This window comes from Castor canadensis, chromosome 12 (assembly GCF_047511655.1).
Source record: "Castor canadensis chromosome 12, mCasCan1.hap1v2, whole genome shotgun sequence".
Classification (NCBI taxonomy): Eukaryota; Metazoa; Chordata; class Mammalia; order Rodentia; family Castoridae; genus Castor; species Castor canadensis.
Window position 1 is genome coordinate 17,666,737 of NC_133397.1, and position 23,646 is coordinate 17,690,382.

The 23,646-nt window shown below is 42.5% G+C and overlaps 1 protein-coding gene across 1 annotated transcript in view; it reads right to left on the reverse strand.

Moving 5' to 3' along the window:
- Positions 1 to 14,558, reverse strand: part of Apob (apolipoprotein B) — a 36,025-nt gene extending 21,467 nt beyond the window's left edge. Inside the window, exons 1-15 of the mRNA XM_074049254.1 lie at positions 14,360 to 14,558; positions 13,990 to 14,028; positions 12,584 to 12,699; positions 11,048 to 11,193; positions 8,774 to 8,927; positions 7,948 to 8,103; positions 6,478 to 6,602; positions 5,714 to 5,799; positions 4,328 to 4,547; positions 3,373 to 3,600; positions 3,038 to 3,155; positions 2,780 to 2,926; positions 1,865 to 2,076; positions 1,345 to 1,582; positions 751 to 927 (exon numbers count right to left, since the gene is read on the reverse strand). Of these exons, the coding sequence (XP_073905355.1) occupies positions 751 to 927; positions 1,345 to 1,582; positions 1,865 to 2,076; positions 2,780 to 2,926; positions 3,038 to 3,155; positions 3,373 to 3,600; positions 4,328 to 4,547; positions 5,714 to 5,799; positions 6,478 to 6,602; positions 7,948 to 8,103; positions 8,774 to 8,927; positions 11,048 to 11,193; positions 12,584 to 12,699; positions 13,990 to 14,028; positions 14,360 to 14,441 (2,244 nt within the window). The 5' untranslated portion in view covers positions 14,442 to 14,558. The remainder of the gene's footprint in view (positions 1 to 750; positions 928 to 1,344; positions 1,583 to 1,864; positions 2,077 to 2,779; positions 2,927 to 3,037; positions 3,156 to 3,372; positions 3,601 to 4,327; positions 4,548 to 5,713; positions 5,800 to 6,477; positions 6,603 to 7,947; positions 8,104 to 8,773; positions 8,928 to 11,047; positions 11,194 to 12,583; positions 12,700 to 13,989; positions 14,029 to 14,359) is intronic.
- Positions 14,559 to 23,646: the final 9,088 nt, after the last annotated feature.

Here is a 23,646-nt window from a genome sequence, read left to right on the forward strand (position 1 = left end):
GAAAGAGTAACAGAAGGGGTGTATTTGATCAAAGTATATTATATGAATGTATGCATTTCACAACGAAGCCCCTTTGCACAATTAATATATGCTAAAAAATGTAAAAAAAAAAAGTAGGTTCTGATTCACTAGGTCCTGGTGGGCCTGAGAACCAGCATGTCTAACAAGCTTTCATGTAGTGTCAATCACCTTTGGGTAGCAAAAAAATAAAGAACAAGAAGCTTCAGATTATACAACCTACTTTCTACTCCTCAAATGGGGGCTCCCTTCCAGCTTCAAAGTGCATTTTTGGTCCCATTAATTAGTGCACTGATGTGAATAAGAGCCAAATAAAGTAGTTAATGATGAAAAATACTAATTTAAAACAGGTAGTATAATCTTTAAATAAGGTATGAATTATTGTTAGCACACATAATATCAGAAACAGAAACAAATGTACATAATACCAAGCAATTTGCCCAGCAAATTGCTTGAAGACAGTGGGGTTAGAATTCAAATTCAAGTTCTAGACTTCACACTCTTAATCATTTTGTTAGAGTATCCCTAGTGAATCTGGTTCCTGGACACACTGAATTTCCAGGAGCCCCTTAACTTCAGAGGGTAATGGCCTTACCCCCATAGGATTTGTTAATATGTAGCCAGAGTGATCATTTCAGTTAGGTAGAACCTTGATGAATTTCAGGCTTAGAAAAGAGAGCTTTTTCACTGAGACCAAAGCTGTGTTTGAGAGGATACTTAGCAGATACATACCTGCTCATGTTTATCATCCTTTGTATAGCCAAAGTGGTCTACCAAGACCTTAGAAACATGGTCAGGAACTTGACCATTGACCCAGTACAAGGCCTTGTTGACACTGTCTGGGAAAAATCCTTGCTTCCCAAAGAGAGCCTCTAGGGTTGGCTCAAAACCTTTTCCTTCTAAGCCAATCTGAAATAGAAAATCAGGCAAGAATATGCCATTAGGTTTTTTGTTGAACATCAGTCTCTGTTCCCCCATTTATGTCCATTTAATTAAATAAGCATTTGATGAAAATTAAATAAGGAAAGGTGTTGAACTTAGCGCTTCACAGTTGTCTATTTGAATCTCATTAGAATCTTGAAGGGTAGAACTTATTAACTTTTCTCTAGAAGAGGAAGCTGTCCATCAGAGAAGGTAAATAATTGGGGTTCAAACCAGATAAGACTGAATAGCTAGTGCATTTCCTTGGATTTTGTGTTGAAGGACTTCTCTGAGACATCTGCTTCTCCATTAACAGGAGTCATGCTTCATATGACCCCTAGTGGACAGAGATGGTATCGTACAGCTTGGGCAAGAGAAATTGAAGTCCTTCAGTCTCAGGCATACCTCAAACAGATCTGCTGAAGCAAATCCAAAGACAGTGAGGGTTGTTTTCAGCATGACTTCTTTAGGAAGATAATTATTTGGATCAAATATAAGGTTCCCTTCGATTTTGGCTGAGGCTGGGTCAAGCGATGGAAGAGAAACAGATTTGGAAAGGTGATAGTTCTGGGAAAATTTTCTGAAATCCATGACTGTTGGAAGTTCAGAGTCCTTCAGAGCTTCTTTCACTAAGTTTTTCAGACTAGATGAAAGGAAAGAATATGCTTTGAGTCAATATACCATGTTACTTTTTCATTGTATCTCATACCCCAAGTAGATACAGATTTCAAAGTGCTACTAAAATTTGTGGGTTTCATTTGCCCCAAGACTTTGGCTCAGGGTCTGCTGCATATTCACACAAATGTCTTTGATCCCGAAGAAAGCATGCTTCCTATGTGGCAGGCAGTGACGGGATCAGAATGGACGTCTGGAATTCTAGCCCAGCACCCTCAGTGGCAAATGGGGAGAAATTACTCTTACTTACTCTTCAATATACAATTCTTCTGAGTTCAAGATGTTAGCAATATGAGAGGCCACAAAGTTCTTCACTTGCTCATTCCGTTCCCATGGAAGAAGCTGGACAATTTTGTTGACATCTGATGAGGAAGGCTGTCGCATGAGCATGAGATAAGCAGCCAGTCTTTTCTCCACTGGGGAAGTGCCGTCAACAAAACTCTGAAGAAGGATGCCTCGGACCTGTAGTCAGAAGGACAGACAGTTATCACTGTCCTTTGGGTGTGCCTGGCCAAGACTGGCATAGTCTGCTAGCTCTTTCTTATGCACAAGTCGAATTTCTCTCTAATCATGCTGCAAATACTGGTACTGAATCTTCTCCTTAGCGTTCCCCAGGACAATCAACTCAAGGTGGGGTTCTTAGATGACTTCCACTGAATATGTGTGGAATTCAATTGCATTAAAACACACAAATTACGTCCAAGTTATGATTTGTTTGGAGAACTACCACTAAGTGAAGATAAAGTTGTTTTAATATAAATTATTTAAATGCGAAGATAAAGATGGGAAGGACAGTAAGAGTTTGAGGCTCACAACTAAAGTAGTTTCCAAAGCTCTGGAGTTTTTACCATCTAAGGTAGTTTGGCAAGACTGAGGAATACCAATGTTTTCTAAGATGAGAGTGATGGTCAGCCTGATAGTAGGGACAGATAGCACGCAGCAAAAATCTCATGTTCTACATGGTGCAGTAGCGGCAAGTTTGAATGTGTGTTTCATGCCCATATACTGATAGGAAGTCAAGTCAATAGGCTTGTTGAAATTTGCTATTAGAAAACAGTAGAAGTCAGCAGAATGATGAGATTTATAATCTCATCCCCCTAGGACTTCTCCAAACGTTGTTGATGAGCATAAATTTTCACTTTCCAAATTCCTCTGAGAACTTTACCTCATCTTCAAGTTCCATCTTCCTCAGGGCCTGGATAGCAGCTTTCTGGATCAGCAGTGATGGCTTTGTACTTTTGATGCATTTCAGGACTGAAGACTTGAGTCTTGGCATTACCTGCTCCATGGTTTTGCCCATATTTCCAATGACCTGCATTGAAGAAAAGAAACAAGAACCCATCACAGAGAAGAAGGCAAAGTAAGGGATGGTCAGGAAGAGCATTTCTGAAAAGAAACCTGATACACAAAAGACTGAATGTACCCTCAGAATCAAGTAGGTGTAATCCTCATCTCCCGCGCACTCGTTGCGAATCTGTTCCAACAGATAATCAGCGATGTCTTGCAGGTCCTGGGTGGCTGCGGGGTTCATACTATGATAGCTATGGGATAAGAGAAGAGTATTAGTACTCAAGCAGCATAGTTAGATTTTACTTAAAATCCAAACTTGTTTTTGCTGATATCTTATTTCAAGTTGTTACTCTCAAAATGACCATTAAAAAACACAAGAGGAATGATCACTGTTGGAAGACGGAGGGAATGTGGTGATACTGTAGGGTTTCCTTTCGCCCCAGGAGGGAATGCAGTGTAGAGACTCACTTGTTAACCAGGTGGCTCACAGCATATAGCGTGACCCGGCTCTGCTGCTCCTTCGCTGTGTTAAAGACTTCCCGCAGCCTTTGCACTGAAGGATCTGGGATCAGAGCCACCAGGTAGGTGATGACATCTATCAGAAGGGGATGAGCTTTCTCACTTTTCAGCCACTGGAGGATATGAGTGTAACACTGGGGCTGTCCACACTGAACCAAGGCTTGCAAAGTGATGGGACTGAGAAGAGAAGTGCAGAGAGTTACTTAGAGCACCGTCAAGGCAGGCAAATATCCTTGGCCCATGGTGTGCCCTTTGTAGGAGTGGCTCTCGTCCCGTATTTGCTATCCAGATCGAACCATCTTTCAAAATTCAACTCAGAGCCCAAGAACCATGATGTCTTCTCCAGGAATATTTCCACTGAAGAAGCACCAGCCAGGGAAGTCTAAGAAGGACCCCTGGACCTGAAGCTAAAAGAGGATTGCTAGCTCTGTCCTTTGTTCAGGACACAGAACATGTCTGGCCAACACTGTCTTGGTCCATCCCTGTCCTCTGTACCTTCTGTGATTTTCACATCACTTAGAGCCAGTGCCTTGAAGTATAGAAAAACCACATTAGTTTATTTGCCTGAGTTTTCTCTCCATGAGCCTATGAGCTTCAAGAGGGCATGGATTTCATTTTCTCTCAAACTCTTTGGGGCTCTCACAACAGAATTAGGATAAGAAGGTACCCATTAAAGATGGGAACCACTTCATCCCTGTTTTAACAGCAGATACATTCTTGTGTGTGTGTGTTTATATGTCTTAGTCATGAAATTAATCCAGCAGATATTATTGACTTACTAATTAAGTAAGAGGATTGGTATTTAAATGGTTCCTAAAATTCTCTATTTGGCTAAAGTTCAAAAGCTCTGCAGCAAATCTAGGGTGTCTGAGAGACTAAGAAAGCCGCAACCATTAGCCATTACCTGGACACCTCTATCAGCTGTGGCAAGAGGGAGACCACTGCCTCATTGTTGAGACCTCTCAACTCGGTAACTAGTTTATTGAAGAGATTTGCTCTCTGGCTGTTCTGCTCCGAGATGGACAGTTTAGTCAGTTCCTGGAGAGTCTTCAAAACAGATTCGGCTTGCTTCGGTAGCGATGTGGACTTGGTGCTCTCAAAGGCCAGGCCCACCTGCTCAGCACCTGGAAGAGGGGAAGTGTCAGAGGAGTTTTTGCTTACTTCTGTAGCTCAAAGCCAAATGGGAACTGGACACTTGGGATATATCAGAAGAAGGAAAAAGAGAAGAAAATGATCATATTCTCAGTGACTACCAGGTGTTTGACTTTGCACTGGGCATTTGACTTAACTGTTTTCACGCATGCGTCAGAGTATCCCTGAGGGGTACGGTACATTCCCCAACTTGAAGAAAAGGGAACTAAGGCCCAGAGATGAGCAACATTTGAAACTTTTTGCCCAAGATCACTCGGGACCTATGAGGCAGAGCTAGTACAGAATCCAGGCTTTTCTGGATCTGGTACAGATGGTGGTGAGGGACTACTGCCACTATAGTGAGAGTTGAGGCCACACTCAATGGTCCTTACTTATCAGTTCTTCTAATTGAATCTGTCAGTAGCTTGTGGAGAAAGGAAACCCTTTTGCAGCCCTTTGAGCCTATGCCAGGGAGGCAGTGAGAATCAGTCTCTGTGTGGGAAAATGCGCAGAGTTCCAGCTTCAATTAGACCTGGGTGCTCATTTTGCACCCCATCTGAGATTTTGTGACTTAGACCACATCACCAAGTCATTTCCCCTCTGCAGAATGGGTGTCAAAGCACAGGCTACCACCACCTGACACCATAGGCTCTCTATGAACAAAGAGAACAGCAGTATGGCTGGGGGCATGACTGAAAGGGCACCTGCTTAGCAAGTTCAAGACCCTGAGTTCAACCCCCAAGTTCTGAAAAAAAAAAATAAGCAAATAACAAACAAGCCAGAGATAACAATGAGATAATGCATAAGAAAAAGTTTTGACAGATTTAAATGCAACATAATGCTGAATTAAGGTTTGAGGAGAGATCTCTAAAGTTTCTTTTCACTCTAAAGATCAATTCATTGAATTACTATATATCCTGACCCTGAACACCCTTTCCCATTTGTACACCTCATCCAGGAAGCCCCCCATCTTACCACAAGGTATATGAGATTGTCAGTGCTGCCAAAGGTGTCATGTTACACTTGGGGTTCCAATTTCCTACTTAGAAAGACTTCACTCAATAGTTAGCAGATATTTAACAGGGCCCATTCAAGAACTAGCCATGATTGGCACCTCTCAGGCAGATTTCCCTGCACTTACATGGACATAAAGTCTTACCTTCACCAAAGAAGCGGCTGTTGATCTTAGGTGTGTCTTCAAGTTTCAATGTCTGTGTAACGTGTGTCATCATCCCGTACTTATTCCTGGTAATAAAAGAAGCACACTGCATCATAAATGGCCAGCTCCCCAGAAAATGCTATTCTTTTCATGTTGAAAGGTTCCCTTTTTGCCTCGCCCAAATTCTGTCCACCTTTCAAGTCATGGTGAAATCCAGTAATCCTTGCCCACCCAATGAACAGGACCCATCTGCTCCTACTCATAACAGTTATCCTTCCATTAGAAGAACAAATGTACCTTGTGGCCTACAATAATCTAGAATGTCCAGAGGGTTGGGACCCACTGTGCCTTGTAATTGTTTTGTATCTCCGATACCACAAGGCCAAAAATAGAGCAATTATGCAATATGTATTCATTAAGTATCAGTTTTCAAAATGTGTTTCAACATACAAGTGTCTAGTCAAAATCATGAACCCTCCATGAAGTCATTTCTAACCCTGCAATGACTTGTAGCTTTTCTGGGTCCTTACAAATCCATACAGTCTGAGTCCAAGATATTTTTTTGTTGGTCTCAAATTGTTTCACATGCCTAAAATCTTTTTGCCAATGCCTGTTAGCTAAAAAGAAAAAGGCAGGGACAGAGATGGGCTTTGCCTTGTGCCTCTCTATAGCTTTCTCTCTGGCACAGCTTAGAACAGAACCGGGCACTCAAAAGTGTTTAGCTCCCATTAAAAGATGAACTGGGGGAGCAGCAGGTGACTTACTTATAGGAGAAAGGCAAGAACAGGTGCTGCTCTTTGCAGATGGCTTCTGACACATGCTTCCTCTTGGAGTCCAGGGTGTACTGGCAGGACTGGCTGCTGCTGATCAAAGTTGACAAGGGGTGGACCTATGAATGAGATGGTAGAAAAGCATTTTGATCAGTCCCTGGGACTTGAAGCTGCCTTTGGCAGTTGCCTGCAAGGTAGAAGGGGGTGGGAATCTTACACCACTAGATAAACTCAGTAAAAGGAAGAGAACTTGATACTTGACATCAGAGACGGGGACACAAGTTCAGCATCCTCAAGGCTGTAGACTCTTTTTATTTGGCCTCAATGTTGCCACCATCCTGTACAACCTATGTCCCATGCATACTCGCTCACCACACACACAACTTACGAGCTTCTACTCTGTAAGTTTTCTTTGACTAGAACCATGTCCTCACATCTCTCTTCCATTTACTGGTCCATTTTTCATGTTCGTGCTCCATACTCTCCTTGTCTCTGCCCAATGAGCAATGTGAGTAATGCTTTATCCTTTCTAGTCAGACATAGGATTGCTTGTTCGCACTGCTCAGTGTATCACTTTATCAACTATGCTACTTATTGTCTTTTCTTGACGTGTGTGTGAACCTTTTGTATAAACCTGGAAATCTTTTGAGGTGGAAGGCCCATGGTTCGTTGGTTACTTTTCCTCCTTCAATGCTACCCAGGATGGGGTCTGACACACAGTGTTCAAAGAAAGACACAAAGACATGCGTTGTCCTCTTCCGACTGTGGTCATCAGGTTTCCTATTTTCAGGCCTGAGAACAATAACCAGGCATGGCAGCAATTGCTCAAGCCCTTCACGTTTACTGAGATGACCTGTGATTCCTGTTCTGAAAGATGTTACTGGAGCCTGGCAAACTTAGGTGATATGGTGCTATGTGGCCCCAATTAATAGCAGAGAAAGTTATTACCGAGGGGGTGGTCCAGACAGGAGGCCAAAGGCCTGCCTTTGGTCAGAGTCATACTTGGGGTGGAAAGACACGAAGGTGGAATATTTCCAATCACGTTACTTCATAGGATAGGGGAGAAAGGAAGATACAGGTCTTGGAATTTCCTTGGAGTCCAGACACTTGGGACAACCAGCTCTTGTTAGTTGGAAAGAAAAGTAGGTAACTATGCTTTCTCTGGGATGGACAGTCATTACTCTAAGTGATAGAAGATAGTTTGGTGCCATGACAGAAGGACAAAAAGAAGGGCAGAGCTCTAGTGTAGGGGTCAGGAACCTGAGTCTGTAGTCTTAACACAATGAATAATAACCTATGCAGCCTTGATTGTCCTTCCCATGTCTGGCCCTGTGTCCTGCTGCACTCTATATAAAGAACAAATTGGGCTGGTTTTTCTCTAAGGTCTCTACTAGCTGGAACACTCCAGAATTTTCCTAAGGAGGATACTGCTCAGTAAGCATGATAATGTGGTATGAGACTCACCAGGCCTTTGATGAGGGCAAGGGGGCTGACGCCCGTGTTGACAGGCTGGAAGCCATCGCACTGCTGGAGGTTCCTCTCAGTGGATATTTCTGTTGCCACACTTCCTTTCCTTGCATTCACAGTAACGTGAGTGGAGCAATTTCCATACACAGTGTCCTGGAAGAAGAAGATATAATAGGGTACTTTCAGCATGGGTGCCTGGGAGGGCCTGGGAAAGAAGCCTGGGAGCAAAGGCAGAAGGTATGTGGATTTGGAAGGGACGTTCTTTCCTTCTATGTGGAGGGTGGCATTGCTGGTGCCTGGCCAGCCAGCACTGGGAGAGAAGGCCGGTTTGGAAGGGGAGGTGGTTCTGAAGATAGGACCTTGTAGGATGCATTTCTGCATTCTCTAAGAACACAGCAAGCACTCAAAAATGTTCATGGGACGAAAGTGCATTGAGTTCTCTCTATGGGTGAAACCTAAAATTCTTAAGAGGCTGGACCATATTCCAGTCTTTTTGGTGTCAAAAATACATGCAGGTTTTATTGTGCTACAACATGCTGGAACAGAAGAAAAGAATTAAAACAATAGCAGGTGGAGTGGTAAGGACTCCCCACTAACTGCTTTAAAATTAGACCCACCACGATTAATCTGCACAGAATGATCTGTTAGTGAGCTTAGGAGACAGGAGGAATTATAAGCACTGGTATTTCACACCAGTGTAGGGTTCCCTGTGCAGCCACCATGTAGCTAAGCCAAAAGATCTACTTTATCTACAGTGAGGCTGGTCTTTGACATGTGAAGAGAACTTTAAAAGGCCCCTGTCATTAGCTTTCAAAATTCTCACCATAAACAACACTTGTTGGGCCTCGTCTGTTTCTGGGGCAGCCAGGAGAGCAGAAATGATGCCTCTCTTGATGTTCAGGATGTGTTTAGGTTCATCCTTCTCTGGATAAAGGACAACTTGCTTCCCCTCAGGAATGACCAGCCTCAGCTCGTACCTGTACCAGAGAGAGGGCATGTGGTCACAGAAAATCCTTTATCCTTCATGAGCATGCCGGATGGAAGCTGGTGGCATGGCAGGCTCCTTCTTGCTCAGTTGCTCTTCTTCTGACATTAATCCTTTATGAACATATCTACACACACATTTTCAAAAAAGTATACAAAGAGCTGTAGATTTGGCATTCTTTTATTATTTTTTTTCCTGTTTTGTTTGGCTCATTCATCCATTTTCTGTTCTCCATCCATCAGTCTGATCCCATTCTTACTCTATAAGGACACGCTTCTGGATTTCAATATATCTCCATGTTCATAATATCCCATATAGATGTGTGTGGGTATAAACATAGACATATGAAGATTTTACCATTGTTTGCTTTATACAAATGGGATTGTATTACGCCTATTTTTTTCATCTTGTTTTTCTATTTTAATTATACTTTAGGAAAATCCTGAAACATTTGGGACATCTCTAATAGACTGTTTTATAAGAGCTGCTTACCTTTCATTTTATGGTTATGTGTAGTTTATTTAACATTGCCCCATTTGGTGGCATTCACTTTCTTTGGACTTCTTTTTATTCTACACAAACAATGTTGAAATAAACATCCTTATGCATCTATCTTCATGCATTACTGCTTTTATTTTCAGGGACTAAACCTAGAGACTGGAAATGCTGTGTCAGAGGTATAGATATTTTCAATTGGGATAGATATTGTCCTATGGCTCTCATTTCTAGCAGCAGTGCATGAGAATAAACTTTTTGGTACCATAGCTGTTTTAGAGTTCTACAGTCTGATAGGTGTAAGATGATATATGTCCTTTTGTAATATTCATTTGCATTTCCTAACTACTAGTGAATTCAAGCTTCTTTTCATGCATTTCTTGGACACTCATTCCTTTATATGGTCTCAGGACATGTGTGAAGTCCATGCTGACCTTGGTCTTAAGGACTTCTCATTGGGGATGACTTGAGTTTCTGAGGGTCTGCCTGCACCTATCCTAGTTAAGTCAGAAGTGGGGAATTGAAAACATGAAGACTAGGTATGTCTCCTTCAGCTGTGCCCCTCTAAGAAAGTTCCAGACACCATGTTGTAGGCCTGAAAAGTCCACTTGGTCAAGAGCAGGAGTCCCTTGTGTTTGGAGAAGAATAAGGACCAAGATGTATTTCCTCCTGCCACCGCACTCCTTCCCTCATGCAAATCTAAGTCTCAGATGAAGTAAGGTGTTTTGATGGGGGGCTGGTGAAGTGGCTCAAGTGGTAAGAGCACCTGCCTAGGAAGCATGAGGCCCTGAGTTCAAATCCCAGTACCACCCCCCCCCCAAAAAGAAAGATAAAAGAAAAAGGTGTTTTTGGTGGAAGACAGAAGCATCTACACCTGTTTCACAGAGAATGGACTGAGTGGGTTCTAACATTTCACAAGTCAAAAGATGGACAGGGGTAGTTTTTCCATTCTACCAATTAACAGTCTTGTGAGCGTCTATATTTATACACACTTAAGGCCTCATGAACTGTAATCAGGGACAAAGCAGGGTGATGTTGAAAATATTTGACAACAAGTGCAACATGCGCACTGATCTGTCAGCAGAAATACCAGCTGTAAACAACATCACTGGTGTTCCCATGTGCAGTGGCTGCACGCCAACCCTGGATTGGGGACCTGATAAAGTTTTGGGTGCTCTCTGCCTTGTGCTGCCTTCTGCATCCTGATGTGCTGGCCACACCAGCAAGTGTTACCAGGTTCATGCTGAAGAACTTCAGGCACCAGCCTTTTTAATTCTTTAGACAAGATCTCACTAGTTTAAACAAACCATCCCAGCTTTATTGTCTCAGAGAGTTTAAAACCATGAGCTCTTTTAGAAGAACAATTTAAATGATAATCAAGAGAACCCATCTAAGAGAGGGTAAATACTGCTTCTCTTCTTTTTGAATAGTTGTGAAAACTCCACAATTACCTGATCCATAGTGAATACTGAATAGAAATGCTTGTACTTACAAGCATGCCTCATAGGAACACATCCACTCATACTTCCATGGACACACATGCAATGACCACATCCATGTCCAGTACATTCAGGGATGCACAGAGCTGACATTTAAATCCACATACCCATACCTTACCTGGACATAGCAGCTCCAAACGCCTCAGAGTTCTTCGTTTTCTTCAGCAAGGGTTTGCCTTCAGGGTTGAAGCCGTATACCTCTTTCAGGGTACACTGGCTGGTCCTCAGGATGAAGCTACAGAGTTGGGGAACCTCCAGCTCAACCTGAAAATGGAGGGTAGCAGCACACTGAGGTTCTCCGTCAAGAATGGGAGATGTCCCCATCCCCATGGTTTAATCTGTAATCAGGACACCTAGGGAAATGGAAACATGACGGTCTGCTTCCCAGCCCCACACATGCCTCATGGGATGCCAGGCATAGCCTCGGATTTGGCCTACTTCTGGCCTTTTCCTTCCACTGGGTTAAAAAGGTTTGGAAGTTTGCCCCTATCCATGGGAAGTAGCATGTCCTTTTATTGGCTATGAATTTATTTCCTTCAGTTATAAAGAATTTGGTGTGCTTGGTTAAAAGAAATGTAGACTGGAATAAGAGTTAAGAAGAAAAATAGGAAGCAGGAAGAGGGCTATCATTGGTTTCAACAGCAAGCATTTCCTTAATGTCACTGCCCCAAACTGTTTGTATTTACTAGGGCCTATGGAGAGCTTCACATATAGTTGGAGTTGAAATAGACCCCAATTGTTATCCAGTACTATTCAATGAGCTTTCTGCCATGATTGAAATGTTCTATATTTCCACTGTCTAATATGGCAGCAGGAGCCATGGGTGGCTACTGGGACTTGAAATGTGGCCGATGAGACTAGGAACTGAATTTTTACTTTTATTCAATTTAAATAGCCACATGTGGCTCATGCCTACCTTACTTGACAGTACAGACCAGTTTTATGGCACCCAATAGAGAAGAGGGCAACTTTGCAACCTGAATTCTCTTTCCCATATGAACCTTGATAGTAGCCTGGGTCTGCCCTGGGTTCTGCTCCACGTGTACATGGACAGGAGTACAACTGGCCTCAAAATAAGTAAGGCTTTGCCAGGTGCAGGTGGCTCACGCCTGTAATCCTGGCTACCCAGGTGGCAGAGATCAGGAGGATTGAGGTTCGAAGCCAGCCTGGGCAATAGTTCATGAGACCCTATCTCGAAAACCCTTCACAAAAAAGGGCTGGTGGAATGGTTCAAGGTGTAGGCCCTGAGTTTAAGCCTCAGTACTACCACAAAAAAGTAAGGTTTTATTTTAGAACAAACTATGTTTAACATTTTCTTTTTTTGCATTTGTTTTTAGCAACAGATTCTGTTTGATTGAGATATAAACACCGCATTCCAGAGTGCTTTTCTGAGATGCTCACCCACTGGGACTCTCTCATGCTCAAATCTGTAGGCCTGCACTGCTGGTAATCTATGGTTCATGAAATTTTCTGTAGCAGATGACTTCTCACCATTGTGGCTGACTTACAAACTGAGGGGTCATCTTAGCACTTTGAGGTTACAGCAATCCTAAAATGTTCTGGAAACTCTCAGAAGGTCCAGTGCTGGACACCTGGTGGAGCAGGGCTGGGTCAAGCCCTGGGTTTCAGGTTCCTCCAATCCCATCTTCCCTACCTTGCAGTTGATCTTGGTGGCACTTCTTGAATCAGCAGTCCCAGGGACTCCACTGGAACTCTCAGCTTCATAGTTGTACATGTACTTACGGAGGTGTTTGAATCGTGTTGCATCTTCTAAAATGAGAAATAAGTCAGTCACACAGCTGAAATAACTCCCAAGGGCAGTCATTTCTGGGCTGAGAGGGTCATAGCATAATAAAAAATGGTAATTGAACTCAAATTATTATTATTATTTATTAGAAAATAAATAATTGAACAGGGGAACTACATTGTGACATTTACATACGTGCATGCAATATATCTTAATTAGTGATTCACCTCCCCATCATTCTTCCTCAGCCCCCTCTTCTTAGAATTATTTAAACAGGTTTCATTGTGCTATTTTCATACATGTATGCATAGTACATGGACCATATTTCTCTCCTTCACCATCTCCATTTACCCTGCCCCTCCTACTGGTACTCACCCTCAGACAGGACCTATTTTACCTTCCTGTCCTTCGTTTTCTAAAATATATCATTATTTTTAATGGACTTTGCTTTGTACTTAATTGTTCTTTATAGATTTAATTTCTTCATTATGCTTTTTGCTGAGACTGATATTTAAATTAGCTGGGATTCCTTGAATATATCATATGAGGTACAGGGAATAGAGTGTCAAGTATAAATAAAGAGGCTCTGAAAATCAGAAGAAGAGACATTAAACAAAGGGATAGTGCTAGTTCTGATGCTTTCTCGGGTTGGAAATACCATCATTCTGTGACTCTTTTCTGGTTATACTAAATGCTTTATGCCAAGTTCATTAAGCACTAGGAATTTATGATCCCCCCTCCCCCAAGAAAAAATTTCTGGAAGAACTTTATGAACAATTTGAGAGAAATAGCTGGGTCACGAGCCCAGGTGGAGTGATGCCATATGACCACCAGATGGCGGTGCTGCCCCGTCGGAAGAGAAGCCAGGGCTGGAACACCTAGAACACCGAGTACCGCTTCAAGGCCGGCTCCTCTGAAGCCAAGGGGTCAGGTAAATACCGACGGTGGGGGGCAGAATTTCTGCACAAAGGTTAAAGTCAGCATTTCCTCATCCTCACACCAGGAATCAATGATTAGTCACTGATAAACAGGGCAGCGATGAATCTTCAAAGTGTTCACGGGCAAACAGAGTGACAGTCCCTTCCCTGCCCTACATCCAGGTCAAGTATTGGGACAGCACAGACAGGCAGGCAGAAGAGGGCTGAGATTCCTTGGGAGAGGACTGAGGCCCAAAGCACTTGTTTCCTGGGATCAGAGCAGTGCAGACCAATCTTACAACCACACTGCTATATAGGGAGAGAGGGGGGCTCTTAGTGACCAGAGGTGCAAAGGACCAGCTGGGGGCCGAGGGGGAGAGAGGAGAAAGGCCTTACTTGGACAGCTCGGGCTCACATTTTCCAGTACTTCGTCTTCTGTAAGAAAAGGAGAAACAAAACTGGCTTTTCTCCCATGTCGGAGCTGACAAGGCGGACCTCTGCACAAGTCTTACTTTTCAGGTCAGAAATCGGTTCTGGAGAACCCATTCTCCACTTCCCCACCTCCCTTTTGCTGTCCCCATCCTGAGCCTGAAGGAGTCATCAGCTAGTCCTGGCCCCCATCACCGGTGGACCCTGTGGCTGTCCTCCCTCTGACCAGGCCCAAGCTGGCCCAGCTATCTCCTTGTCTCGAACTTCCCCTTCCTCTGGTTTCGTTGTGGACCGATGCCACAGCCCCGCACCCTGACCCGACCCCTCCAGCACTCACGGGCCCGGACGCTGGCGTCCAGGAGCAGCAGCAGCAGCGGCAGCAGCAGCAGCGGCAGCAGCGCGGGCCTTGGAGGGCCCATGGCTGACCCGCAGGTGGGGTGGCTTCCTAGCTGCGGCCTGGCCACGGCCTGGCGCCGCTGCTGGCTCCCGGGGCTCCTCGAGACGGCTCTGGGGTGGGCACCGGCTCCGCAGCTGGCACAGTGGAAATGTCTGGGCGCGCGCAAGCGCTCCATTTATAGGAGGCCCTGGCTTAAGGAGAATTGCAAAAGGTTCAAAGGGCACATCCCTGGCCTGTTTGCTTTTCCACACAGATTTTTGTCTCTAAGCGGAAAGGAGGGGCCTGGTAGGGGTCCTTACTTCAGAGCCAGCTGCAGCCATCCGGGGCTTTCCTCGGGCCTGAACTTTTCTGCTAGGGTCTCTGACAGTGGGCGGTGGGCTTATTGCCTGAGAAGCTGCCCTGACTGGAGTGCCTTGGGGGATGACTAGCTACAGGGAGAACACCCACCCTCCTCCTGCTCTGACTTTGGAGCCCTTTAGAGAGCCAGTCCTTAACGTCCCTGCCTGCACATCTTCCTAAGTTCTTTCCCTTTGGTGGAGGTAGGGTTTGCATAGACAGTCCAGTCCTGATCAGCGCCTGTGGCTATTGGAGGGGAAGAGAGAGAGAAAGGGAAACCAAGGTGGTCTGGTGAGTGAGGGCACTGGCCCAGTCACAGTGTGATTCCAGTTGCCTACAACCCAGTGAGGAGGGGCCTTTGGAGAAGACCAGCCCTCTAGGGCCCACCCCTGGGTCGGATCTTCTTGGGAAATTGAGGAGAGAGGCTATTCCTTCAGTTTCTTCCAGTGTCCTGCAGGCCAATAAAGAGAAGGCAGAGGAGAGAAGTGGACACAGATATTTCCTAAGGACAGCCTAGAATCTTCTCATGAATCTTTACTTCTCTTCCAGGTACTGTCCATGTTCCACAGGAAACGTGTGCCAGCACTCTGTTCTTCTGTCTGGCTCTAGGAACTCAGGCACTGTGTAGACAGTCACTGACCTGGGATCAACCACAAAGGGTATTAATGGGATGGGTAGATGTCTGAGCTTGGCTGTGTCCACAAGGCACTTTATCTGGCTGGGGGAATAAGATGCATAGATAGGAATCTTCAGGTAAGTCATGAAGGTAGGGTGTAAAGAGTGCAAACCTGTGTGGGGCATCAGTGCTAGTGTGGGGCTTCATGCATACATGAAGGAGTGGGAGTCGAAGGTGGCCTAGGAGCAGTGGAGTGGATGTGAAGAGTGTGGGATACTGTAAGTATTGTCTTGGTATCAGTATTTACTGTTACAAGGTGTCAGTTTTGTTTGATTTGTAAGATATATCCAGATGTAGCAAGCTACTTGTGAAATTGTTTACATCTTCTGGTGGCATGATAGATGGTTCCAGAAGGATAAGTGCTGAAACTGTAATCTTGTATCAAGATCCCTTTGCCTTCAGAGAATATGTACCACTATGTTTGCCTTGTTCTCTGCACCCAGGCCTCCACCCGTCTCCTCGTTCAGGTGTCCTTGTCTGTAGTCACAAACTCCCTCTTGGCAGTTAACACCCCTGAGCAAGCCATTGCTTTGTGCTCAGGTATGTCTGTGTTGTTAAGGGCTGTCTACTAACAGAGATCTAAACTCAAAGCTGGCCAAACCTGTCCCAGTGCATCCAGAAAGGTCCGAAAAAGTCATTGCCCTGACATTTTATTTGCATTATCTTATGTGGATTGACTTCTCATAGGACCAACACTGTTTGTGTTTGAGGAAATGGTGCTGTTCTTATGCATATTCACTTCAAGGAGAATGGGCAAGAATATTTAGGTATAAAGTAATCAGAAAGAGATGGCTAACATTAATTTATAAACAATGTCTGGCCTTTCTCTGTTGGTGACAGATGGAACCAGTGTCTTATGTTAGTAGAAAGCATAAATTTTATAAACTGGGAATCAAAAATGAATCTGAGAACTCAGATGTAGGGAAAAATTGTGAGATGTTTGAATGCTTTGAACTAAACGCCAACATCTCTAAAAGAAAACCTGAGACTCTCAAGTTTTGGGATCAGCTTCCATTTCTTTTCTTATTGGCCTTTGGAAAGTATCGTCTGGGCTAGTGTTCAGCCTCTGTACTTATTCTCCCACAGGGTCCAGCACACAAGTACCAGAGAGTAGATGTTACATTACCGAGCTAACTTAAGTACACACAGGAATACTATAAGCATTCATGTGTAGCTTTTTCTTAAATTACAACAATCCAGGGCTGGTAGAGTGGCTTAAGCAGTAAGAGCACCTGCCTAGTAAGCATGAGGCCCTGCGTTCAAACCGCAGTGCTACAAGGAAAAAAAAAAAAGAACAAAAATCCACTTAGATCTTTTGTTGAAAGCTATTTGAAAATATTTTTGATCACAGATACCATCTTTCATCCCTTCTTTGTTAAGCAGAACTTTCTCACTTCCCTGTCCTGAACGAGTTCTAAGTTTCAAAGACCAGTATTCAGAGAAACTTCAAATAGAATCAAGAGTCAGGAGATCTTTGGGTGAAAGCTACTCATAGAGAAGAAAAAATCCTGGTCCAGAGAGGTCAGCTGTTGTGAAGGAAACCAATATGGGCTTTAGACTCAGGAAGATCTGGATTGAATCCTAGTTGGGTTTCTTGTGAGGTTTAGAACCTGGGGTAAGTGACATCAACCTCTTCAGTCTTTGTGTGGTTGCAGGATTAATGTTATCTACCTCCTAGGAATTTTACAGAGAGTTAAATAAAGCAATTATGTAAAACATAAGACATCTATCAAGATGCCTGATAAATAAAAGGCACTTGGTAAGTGGTAACCATTACCATTCCTTATGTGTATGTTACTGTGGAAGTGTGTTTGCCCATATACCTAGTTCAGCTAGCTAACCACAACCTACATAGAAACAGATATTAACAGAACACAGGTAGGAAATGAGGACTGAGGAATGGGAGCAGGAGTGAAATAGGCCGACCATGAGGGTAGGGTGTAGTTGTGACCAAGCATCCATTTAGCTATGATTCCAATGTTTGTTTTGAGGCAAATAGAGATCCTCCCAAAGCAAGTTGACAAGTGACTATCACTGTGGTGTCACATGGATTAATCTCAACTAGTCTCTATGACTTATCAGTTCATGAATGCAAAGTCCTGTTGGGTGAACCATCAATCTGAGTAATCATAGGAGGGTTCTGAGTATCCATTAGAAAGTCACATGACTAGTGGAATTTCAAGACACTAAATGTCCTGGTCCCTAGTCTATAGAAGCCGAACTATCCATTTGCCTCTCTGCAGGTGACTAGAAGGGTCTTGGACAAATTCAGGGAACTATGGCTCCCAGAAACTGCTGAGTTCAGGGCAGTTCATGTAATGAAGAAGGAGTTCAGTACATAATCTGTTTATCAGATTCATAATCTGAATATCATGAATGAATCTATGTCATTTAGTTATACCTCATTGATTCTATGCTATTTATGTACAATGACCAACATGCTAAATAAATGTTTTCATTGACATAAAGTGAGAAAATACAATCTGATATAAATTATTCCCAGCCATGCTGGGCAAAAAACTCATCTGACAAATAGGGACCAGTATTGACAATGATTAATTAGTCTGTCTCTTTTCTGCCTATGACAACATTATAATTTTAAATGATGTCCAGAAGCTAGAAAGTAAATTTCAAGAATTTTAGATGGAACCATGCATGCCCACGGTGGTCTGAACATGTCAAAATATGTGTGTACACACATGCACTTATTCATCCCCCCCCACACACACATGCAGACACATAAATAAGAAATTTGAAGAAAAAATTGTGCAATTAGGTGAGTAGTTCAGGTGGGAGGTGGTAAGGTGGGCCAGTGTCAGCCAAATGGAGACATTCCAGGTGCGTGATTATTAATCTTCTATGAGGAAGCAAAAGAAAACTTTCCTCCTCCATCATTCTGCTTTCCAAGAGATAAGGTCAGAATGTTGAGCAGCAGCTCTTAACTGGGGAGAGAAATCAGAAGTCAGCAGGATTAAACATGCAATGAAATCTTATGTATATGAATTATCACCCCTTCAGTTCTCCAAATCTCATCCTTCTGACCTCTCACTGCCAGTTCCAGCCCTTTCCCCTGTAAGGAGCTTTTCCTTGGGAACAGCCCAGTTAGACTTCATGGCTTCTGACCCTGATGTCCTATCAGTTAGTTTCTATATAGAACAGTGCATCATGAAGGATCTTCATGCACACTGTGTTACCCTGAAATTATGCTTTTCTGTTGAACATTTAATTTTTTACCTTGCCAACTACTGAGATAAGCTTGGAGGGCAAGGACCATAGTTGGTACCCTTGTGTTCCTCTTCCCTCTCTTTCCTTAGTGCCTTGCACCAGGTGAGGAGGAGCACAACTATGAAGCAAATGCTGAAATTGTAATATCATATGATCCTGGTGAGATAGGTTTCATTCCTATAGGCCTTCATTTTGCTCTTGAGTACTGCTGCATATGTTTATGTCTGAATTTAGAATGCATGGTGACCTTAAAGCTGTATGAGAGAGACAGGACCTGTGAGTCTATGCCATTCTATGGATACTCTGGGGACTTAAGAAACAAATATATAAATGATACTGGGCTTAAACCTCATAGTGGTTAGGAGATATGGCTGAGGATTCAATATCATCAGGCTGGATGGATTTTCCGAAGGCCAGACACCTCTGCAAAGACTGAGCTCATGCTTCCCCGGAACAGAACTCTATCCATGTTCAACAGATTTCTAAATAAAGAGAAGCACACTCTCTTGGGGATCTTGGGGCACAATGAATCACAACTCTCAGGGAGTTCTTTCTCAACTCTAGCTTTAGGTTTTGACCTTAGAGAAGGTTCTTTGGATGTAACTTGGTATTGTCAATATCTCTTTACTATTTTTTTTCCTTTTGGCAAATTCTGGGGATTGATTTCAGAGCCTTGCTCTACACTCGAACCATACCCACAGCCCTTTTTGTTTGAGTTTGTTTTTTACATAGGTCCTTGTACTTTTGCCAGGACTGCCCTTGGACTGTGATCCTACTGTCTCTGCCTCTAGAATAGCTGGGATTCCAGGCATGTACCACCACACCCAGAACTCTTTACTAAAGCTTAAACTTTTATGTTCTCACAAAACTAAGGCCCAGAATGCACTATGCTCAGAAGGCTGAGATCAATGCAGAGTAGACAACTGGAGGTAGAAACAAGCCATGTCACTCCCACATGAACAGTGATTTTCTGCAAGCATTCCAGGAGCATTGTTCTGTGGGAGCTCACAGATGAGAAGGACATAATTACAGATCATGGCTAAATATGAGTGCATGGTGTATGTGAAGGGCCGAGTGTGGGGTCAGTATAGAAGGTAGTGGTCCCAGTGTGGTCTCATGGGTCTTGGAGGGGTGAGAAGTGAGCTGGGTCTTGGATAGTGGTCAGGATTTGGGTCTTTGGAATGAGTGGCATTATGAAAGAGCAGTGGCAGGAGGCTGGAATTTTGTTGGATGTGTCTGATAGTGTGTGATGCAGATGGCCAACTGGAGAAGCTGGGAGAAGTGAGACTGGGGATTGGGAGGGAGCACAGCTTGCTGTGTCTGGGCCAGGGACAGAGTTGCTAGGCTAATTAGAATCTTTGACTTACTGGGGTTACTATAACACCACATATGATATACTTGGCACTAACTGTGGTACATATGGCATTAAAATGGTAGGTTGTACAGAAGGCCATGAGCACTGGGCTGGATTCTCCTTGTCAAGAGCTGTGAAGGAAGATGTATGAATAGAAATTCACAGAGTCTCAGATGCAGAGAGGATCCTAGACACCACTCTAAACTAATAGTCTCATTTTATAAATAGAGAAACTGAGAAGACTAGACAGCCTAAAGTTTTTTTTTTGCTTTAAATTGTTTTGTTAATTCTTTTTTCATGATAATAACTGGACTGGGGTCTCCCAGTATATAATCTAGAATATTCATTTTACTGTGATTGCACTAAACTGACATTGACTTCATAAAGCTGTAGAGATTGCATTGAAAAAGATGAGTCTTTAGTATTATTGCCTTCCTGGTAATTTGTTGCTCATAAAAAAAGAAACATTTTAATTGAGTTTTGTGTGGGTTTAGAGTAAGTATTATTATGTAGCTAATTATATAGAATCATAGCAGTTCAGAGTGTGAGGTCATTGAATCCAACTTTTCTGGATGGATGTTTCATCATTCTGAAAATACTTGGGCATGGTTAATAGGTTGCCCTTCTGATGGAATTCAATGAAATTAAGCAATGTGCTAGTCAACATAGCAATTAAGATTCCCTAAAAGGGAAGGTTCCCCGGCCTACCTATCTACATATGACCAGATGGAGGCTGCATATGTGTAGCAATGCTTTGTGGTCACATCTCAGTTTCTGCTATTTCTGTCCTCCGTCTGAGTCACAGGCCATTCATTATAAGGAAAGCTGGGAACTGTGTCTGTATTGAGCTGGAAGTTTCTCTAGTACTGTCTTTACTTATATTCTGAAGTCAAAACCAAATTATTTCACTGAAGTGGAGATACATTATATTCACTATTGGGTAATTTTCATTTATTTGCTTTTATATGTATAAAATGCCCAAACACAATGCAGAAGAAATTGAGAACATTGGTTGTCTGAGGTAAAGAGAACGAGATGCCAGGGGGCAGAGGTGGGCGGGAGGGAGACTCCTCAGTGTTTCTTCTTTTATTGTTTTTGAATTTTGAAACTTGAATGTTTGAACTCTTTAATAAATAAAAATGATCACATCTATCTATCTACATGTATAAAATCATTACTAGATTATGTGATATTGTTTTCATCTGTACATCCCTTACTCTCTTTTAGCATAGTGACTTAGGCCATGGCCAGCAACCAGCCTATTTGGTCTCTGCTTTGGTTTGAATGTTGACTGTCTCCCCGAAGATATGTGAAAGGCTTATTCCCCAGGGCATCACAAGTGGCACATTCTGTGAAATCTTGGGGAGGTAGGGCCTAGTGGGAAGTCTTCAAGTAACTGGAGGGTGCTTTTGGAAGGGCTTACCTGACTAGGGTCTCTTACTCTGCCTTTGACTTCCCCTCTGGCAATGTGTGCTCTTTTACACACACGCACACCACAATGATGTGTGGCCATCACCAGAGGCCAAACTGAAGATCCTTTGACCTGACCTTGGACTTTGATCCTCCCAAACTGAGAAATAAATATACTTTTTCTCTTCATAAATTCTCCACCTCAGGTATTCTGTTGTGGTTATGCAATATGACTGCTATAGTCTCAGAGCAGAAAGAAAGTGCATGGATTCTTGTTATATAGTATCAGAATTTCCTTCCTTCCTTCTTCCCTTCCTCCCTTCCTTTCTTCCTTTCTTTTTTTTTGCAGTTTGATATAGGACTTTTACTTGCCTCTTCATCAATTGATGGACATTTGTGTATGTACTTAGTTGCTATTTTGAATAATGCTGCTATGAACATATGTGTTCAAGTTTTTGCATAGACATATATTTTCATTTCTCCTAGGTATATACCTAAGAGTATATGTTGGGTTATATGTTTAAGCATTTCAGAAACTGCTAGAGTATCTTCCAAAGTGTTGTCACTATTTTACATTCCCAACAGCAGTGTATCAAAGCCTCTGTCTCTCCACATCCTTGCCAAGATTTATTATTATTTTTGTTTTTGTTTTTGTTATAGCCATCTTAGTGTGTATAAAGTGGTATCCAATGATTTTGGTTTGGATTTCCATGATGGCTAATGTTGTCAAGGAACTTTTAGTATTCTTACAGCCAACTGTATATCTCCTCTGGAGAAATGGCTATTGGAATCCTTTATTCTATTTTAGTTATTTAGTTTTTGAGACAGGGTCTCACTATATAACCCAGGCTGCCATCAAATTGTGATCTTCCTGACACAGCCTGTAGGCCTTGTATTTTTTAATTGGGCTATTAGGATTTTTTATTTTGTTGTAAGAGTTCTTTTTATATTCTGCATATAAGTCCTTTATCAGATATAGGATTTGCAAATATTTCATCTCATTCTATGAGTTGTCTTTTCACTTTCCTATTAAGTATACAAGTTTTAAATTCGTTTGAAGTCCAATTTATTTTTTTCTCTATTGTTCTGATTTTGGTGTCACAGCTAAGAAACCATTGCCTAAAACAAGGCTGAAAAAATTTACTCCCATGTTTTTTCTAGGAAGTTTATAGTTTTAGGTCTTACATTTAGGTCTAATCCATTTGTAGTTAATTTTTTGTGCATAGCAGATTCATTCTAATCCTTGTGTTTAGAAACTTCTAGGCTCTGTAAACCTGTAAAAACCCTTGAGTTACCTCTTCTGTTTCCTTGCTAATAGGGTGTGACCTGTTCCCAAGAGGATGACATCAGTCCTATTGCTTAATGAGCAGGATTGGTCCTTATCAAGGTCTACTCCTCCCTGGTGCTTTCCAGAGCAGTAGCCAGCCAGTGGAAGCTGAGAGGCACAGTCCCTGAGGAGACAAACCCAGAGCCCTTGCCTTTTCAGAAGGAAAAAAAAAGAAATATTCTTAGTCTCTGAAGCTGAATTATCAAGCTTCTTTTGGACTCCACAATGCTCTGAGAAATACTCTTTCCTTTTCCTGCAGAAAATACGTGTGGTTAGAAGAGCCAGGCATGGTAGTATGCAGCTATAATCAATCCATCTGCAGGAGGTGAAGGTAGAGAATCTTGGTGTGAGGCTGACTCTGGTCAGAAAGCATGAGACTCTATCTGAAGAACAAATGAAGCAAAAAATTGCTGGAGGTGTGGGTCAAATGGCAACTGAGAGGTCCTGAGTTCAAAATCCCAGTATGGAGAGAGAGAGAGAGAGAGAGAAAGAGAGAGAGAGAGATTAGAGAAATAAAGTACTCCAAAGAATGTTTCGTGTTTCACAGAAAATATACAAAGTTAGTAACAAATATATATATACATATTTAAAACAAATATATATATATATATATACACACACACACATATATATATACACACATATATATATATTTAAAAGTAACATCAAGCACCTTAGAATGGTCACTTTTGGTGTGAAGGGGAGAATAAGGGGAGTGAGGATGGGGAGGAAATAATCTCTCTGCTTCTGGGCACAGCATTGTAAATATTTTAGAAATTGTGAATAATTATCAAGTACCAAAACGGATCAATCATTAGTTTATAAAGGATCTCATTTAATATTCAAAAGAAAAAAGCGTGTACAATAGATATTTTAACCACCATTCTGAAAAGTGAGAA